The sequence below is a fragment of the Trichechus manatus genome, unplaced genomic scaffold (assembly GCF_000243295.1).
Source record: "Trichechus manatus latirostris isolate Lorelei unplaced genomic scaffold, TriManLat1.0 scaffold00071, whole genome shotgun sequence".
Classification (NCBI taxonomy): Eukaryota; Metazoa; Chordata; class Mammalia; order Sirenia; family Trichechidae; genus Trichechus; species Trichechus manatus.
Window position 1 is genome coordinate 12133793 of NW_004444007.1, and position 6000 is coordinate 12139792.

General features: G+C 39.6%; 1 protein-coding gene across 1 annotated transcript in view; it reads right to left on the bottom strand.

The window, feature by feature from the left end:
* Nucleotides 1-6000, bottom strand: part of CFI (complement factor I) — a 73464-nt gene that overhangs the window by 33302 nt on the left and 34162 nt on the right. The window contains exons 4-5 of the mRNA XM_023734801.1: nucleotides 2479-2660; nucleotides 108-224 (exon numbers count right to left, since the gene is read on the bottom strand). Of these exons, the coding sequence (XP_023590569.1) occupies nucleotides 108-224; nucleotides 2479-2660 (299 nt within the window). The remainder of the gene's footprint in view (nucleotides 1-107; nucleotides 225-2478; nucleotides 2661-6000) is intronic.

Sequence of the window (6000 nt, forward strand, 5' to 3'; positions counted from 1 at the left end):
CTTAAAATGGATTGAGATGAAATCCTAAAATGCAATGGTAACATTGTTTTTACTTTTTTAGTCAGGAAAATGCATTTGGGGGATTCAAAAACTACATTTACGTCTACCTTTACAGCACAGCTCATCACTTTGATCTCCACAGTTATTAAGACCATCACAGGCCTCCTCCTGAGAAATGCGCTTTCCATTCACACACTGAAAGATGTTGTCCTTTCGTACAAAATCTGTAAAGCAGAAATGATCTTTGTAAAATTTATTTACGGAGTTGTGGCATGATGCCACATTTTTGGAATAATGGGGTCATTAAGAGATGGATTGACACAGTGGCTGCAACAACGGGCTCAAACATAGCAATGATTGTGAGGCTGGCACAGGACAGGACAGTGTTTCGTTCTGTTGTACACAGGGTCGCTATGAGTCAGAACAGACTCAATGGCACCTAACAACAACCACAAGATGAAATCAGGCCTCAAATAAAAAATGATATAAAATATATTGGTAGTGTCAACATAGAAAGAAACCCTGGTGGCTCAGTGGTTAAAGCACACAGCTGCTAACTGAAAGTTCAGTGGTTTGAACCCACTAGCCACTCTAAAGGAGAAAGATGTAGCAATCTGCTTCCGTGAAGATGGACAGCCTTGGAATCCCTATAGGGGCAGTTCCACTCTATCCTACAGGGTTGCTATGAGTCGGAATCCACTTGAGAGCAATGGATTTGGTTTGGTTTATCAACATAGCATGTCTGGTTAATAAGGAAAACAAATTCCAAAGCTGGCTTATGGAGGCCTTTCCATTATCCCTGAAAACCAGTAAGTTTATTGTAGCAGTCTGCACTCACTGAGATGAGGGGGTCAGGAATCAGCAGCACTTGTTGGACTTCGGCAAACACTGCTCACCCATTCCTTTCATGCTGCTACGCTAATCCCCACCCCCTATCAAGATATACTTAGGCAGTGCCATTTACATTTTTTTATTGTGGAAAAATATATATAACAAAACAATAGCAGTTCTTACTATTTTTAAATGTACAATTCAGCGACATTAATTACATTCGTCATGTTGTGTAACCATTACCACTATCTATTTTCAAATGTTTTTCATCCCCCTAAACAGAAACTCAGTACCCCTTAAGTAATAACTCCCCATTTCCCTCTCTGCCTAGCCCTTGGTAACCACAATGAACTTTTGTCTCTATGCATTTGCCTATTCCAAATATTTCATATCAGTGGGGTCATACAATATTTGTCTTTTTGTGTCTGACTTATTTCACTCAACATAATGTTTTCAAGCTTCATCTGTGTTGTAGCATGTATCAGAACTTCAGACTTTATGGCTAAATAATATTCCTTTGTGCGTGTGTGTGTGTGTATATATATATATATATCACATTTTGTTTATCCATTCATCTGGTGATGGACACCTTTCAGCTACTATGAATATTGCTACTATGAACACTGGTGTACCAGTATCTGTTTGAGTTTCTGCTTTCAGTTCTTTTGGGTATATACCTGGGAATGGAATTGCTGGGTGATATAGTAATTCTATGTGTAACTTTTTGAGGAATTGTCATATTGTTTTCCACAGTGGCTGTACCATTTTATGTTCCCACCAGCAAAGGATAAAGGCCCAATTTCTCCATATCCTCTTCAACACTTGTTATTTTCTATTTTTCTGATAATAGCTATCCTAGTGGAGGTGAAGTGGTATTTCATTGTGGTTTTGATTTGCATCATCCTAATGATTAATGATGTTGAGTATCTTTTCATGTGCTTATTGGCCTTTTGTATATCTTTGGAGAAATGTCTATTCAAGTCCTTTGCCCATTTTTAAAAATTGTTTGTCTTTTTGTTGTTGAGTTGTAGGAGTTCTTTATATATTCTGGATATTAAACACTTTATATATTCTGGGTAAACCAGATATATGGTTACCAAATATTCTCTCCTATTCTGTGGATTGTCTGTTTGCCGTTTACATTTTGATGATGGCTTTTTTAGCACCGAAAAGGAAAGGGTATGACTTTAGCCTTTAGCACCATATACATAGCTAAAATATTCCAGTGCCAGGATGGAAAAGCAAAGTGGCAGTGATTTCCTAGAAACTGAGGCACTGACATGATCACTTAAACATTTTAAAGGAATGTATATAATCTGGCCCTCTCAAAGGAGATGCTGAAGTTTCCTCTGATGCTCGATTAACTTGTGTTTGTTATACTAACTTTGATTCAGATGTTCCAGGAAGTAAAGGGGAGTCACGCAATGCTGCTTCTCATATAAGAATCTGAAATGGAGTAACATTTGAATGGCAAAAAGTACAATAAGGAGGAAGTACCAATCTAGCCTCTAAAACTTAAAATATGATAGAGGCCCTATCATGGCCTCTGTGGCTGGCAACTGAGTATCAATCATTTGTTTACTATTGGCTTGGTGTGACATAAACAACTTTGAAAGAAGGGAAATATAAGACAAATACTCCACCAACCTTCGACGCTCTGGGTGTAACATATCACACCAGCTAAACCCTGGTACCCGGTAGTTCTCTTAGTAAAAGTACATTCAGCCAAACTGGTTTCTAATCCTCGACAATGCACGTGCAGACACTCAGTGTCATTTATATGAAGATGGTTGGGAAGATTAAAATTAGTTTGAGCATCAAAAGCACCTCTGCAAATAGAATAAATGAAACGTTAGGTTGGAATAATAGGTACTTGGCATTTATAAACTCACTGTAGGAGGTAAGGGACTAATTTCCCCTCATTTTCTGTATATAAGTTACAGATTGGACAAAATACTAAATTCCCTGAGCCTCAATTTTTCAAAGGGAATATAACCACCTCATTGAGTTTTGTGAAGATTAACTAAAATAATCAATTTAAATTGACTAGCCAGGGTTCAAAGTACAGCAAGCACTGGTCAAATGTTGTTTTTTTCTCCCCCATCTCTTGTTAAGGAGAAATGCTTCTTCCTCATTCCTGTTGTTTCCTTCCAATCTGAGATGTGTCATTCCTGGCCTCTCTCCATCTCTTCAATTGCTCCTCTCTCCAGGAAACCCGACCTGTTGCCTTCGAGTTGATTCTGACTCACAGCGACCCTATAGGACAGAGTAGAGCTGCCCGATAGGGTTTCCAAGGAGCAGCCAGTAGATTCAAACTGTTGACCTTTTGGTTAGCAGCTGAGTTCTTAACCACTGCACCAGCAGGGCTCCAAAGATGCACCAAATGTAAATAAAGCAGTAGTGGCAATATAAATATCAGACAAATTAAAATTAAAGGCAAGAAGAAAACAAAGTGAGTCTTTTTAATTATTTAAGATCCATAATGAAGACAGAGTAGTCATGAAACGGTGTGAAACAACATCAAAATATAAGAACCTCTCAATCTAAAAATTTCTAAAAACCTCTCAACCTAAAAATTTCTAAAAATATTAGATAAAATAGGATAAACACTGTCAATGAGCCCTCAAAGAAGCAAGGAAAATCCCCACTGGCTAAAACCAGAGTAGTAAGTCCATGAGTTTATATAAAATTTAAGCAAAATATTGAGAGAGCAAAGACTGAGAGAGTTTACTATTAGGTTGAACCACAGATTGTAGGTCAAAAACTGTCAGATATCAGCAATATCTTATGGTTCAATCTAATAATAAGAGACTCTCACTATGAACTACTAGCAGATGTAGTTTAAGAGAGAGAAATTGAATCCAGAATGAAGGAGTGAGATGCAAGAAGGAACGTCAAACCAAGAAGTTGGTAAACATGAGGTAAATCTAGGTAAGCATTGACTGATCAACAGTAATAATAATTGCTTATTATATAATAATAGCAATTAACTTTGGGGGTATAAAAATAAGGTGGAAACAAATACAGGAAACAAGCATTTGAGATAAGATGGGGTAATGACGTTCTTTGTATTGTTTTTTAGGAAGGTGAGGACTTCCTAAGTCAAGTATTCATGGTACAAATTTAAAGATTACTACTAAAGGAATAAAAATAGAATGCAAAATTTCTAAACCAAATGGAGGAAAAGGGTGAGGATTTAAAAAGAAAAACTTGATTAATAGAAATTAGGAAAGAAAGAAACAAAAGCACAGAAAAAGTAGAGTAAATGATAAGACCAAAATAATATTGGAAAAATAAATCCAACAATGCAAGTAATCACCATAATGTAAATAGACTAAACTCTTCAGCTAACAGGGATTGCCATATTGGATTAAAAAAACAAATCTCAGTATATGCTGTTTATACGGGACATACCTAAAATATAAAGACACAAGAAAGATTGAAAGTAATGAAAAGGAAAAAGATTTGAACAAAGAAGTTAACAAGCTTGCTATTCTAATGAATAACACTTCTATTATATAGAACCCTGCACTCAAAAGTTGAGCATATATTTAATTTCAAGCACACATGAAGCATTTAAAATATATGCAGCCACAAAGTAAATCTCAACAAAAAAAATATATAGCCAGAGAGGGGAGGTGTGGTCAACATGGCAGAGTAGTTAGACGCTTCCTATATCCTTCTTACAACAAAGACCCAGAAAAACAAGTGATTTGATTCTATGTGAACATCTGGCAGCCCTGATCAAGGCAAGGTTAAGAAATCCATCTGAGTCATACGGGAGAGGAAGACCGTTTGGAAGACGTGAGGAGCGCTAGAGCCACGGTGGCGAAAAGGCAGAGACACCGCCATGCTGGTGTGCGCACTCGAGAAGCAGTTTCCACATTGAGAGAGACCTGGCAGCAGAGATTCTGCTTGGACACTCCGAACCAGTGAAGAGCAGCTCCCAAGAGGCTAGAATAAGTACATGTGTGCACCCTATCACGGCGATTAAAAAAAAAAAAACCAAAAAGCCCATTTGGGAAAAACTTCTCTCCCTTTTACCTCCTACCTCTGCGCTCTGCACCGGATTTGGGAAAAACCTCTCTCCCTTTTACTTCCTACCTCCTTGCTCTGCACTGGATTTGGGAAAACCCTCTCTCCCTTTTATCTCCTCCCTCCGCGCTCTGCACTGGATTTGGGAAAAACCTCTCTTCCTTTTACCTCCTCCCTCCCTGCTCTGCACCGGGAGTCCACTGAGCTGGAATTAGATCCCAAAAGGCGCCCTGACCCATTCTCCTGACCTTGAAGAGGGAACAAATAAGCTGCTGGCTCCCCTAGGCCAGGAACACAGGGTCGGCACAGCTCCTTTGCTGGCCACAGAAATCAGGGGTCCACAGACTCTGAGTGCCTTACACCCCTTTATAGACTTGTGGGGACCCATCTCAACAGTGTTAGCCCTCACTGCCACAGTACAACAAGGCAAACATCTGAAGTTTAACTTCAACTGCTTCAGCTGTGAATAGGCAGATTTGTGACCCTCGAAACAGCCCTGCCCCTCTCCTAGGCACTTTTATCGATCTGCAGCAGGATCTTGAGGACTGGTGGTAGCTCCTAAAGTGCCTAGTCACCTGCTACAGAAGTTCAGGAAAAAGTGGTGCCCTCGAGTCTTTACAGCCAACAGAGTGGGGTGCTCTTAGCCTGGCTGCAAAACTCACCTACCTATTCACCCTAGAGAACAGGGACATGCTTTTCTTTCAGACTCTCAGGGGCAGCCATAAGCCCCCTGCCTGGCTCAGCACGTGATCCCCTACCACAGCCAGAGTCCAGTGCCTGCACCAATCACCCATGCCTCTCTAGGACTGGGGGTGAGAGCCTGCATCACACACTTGGTGACCAACTGCCTGCACACCCGAGCTGATCCCATATAGGAAAATTTAATGGACTCTGGTGTGCACATATTTAGTTACAGAACTAACTATCTGGTGACAGGACATTAGAGATCAAACAGTGTCAAAAATCAAACTAGTGCACATGAGCAGCCTATTTGGGCATATCAAAACAAAACAAAATAAGCTAGGTCTCACTAAGCAAACACAAAATAAAATTATAATAAATTATTGATGGCTCGGAGACAAGAGTCAATATCAAGTCACATAAAGAGGCAGTCCATGATGGCTTCAGCAAGCT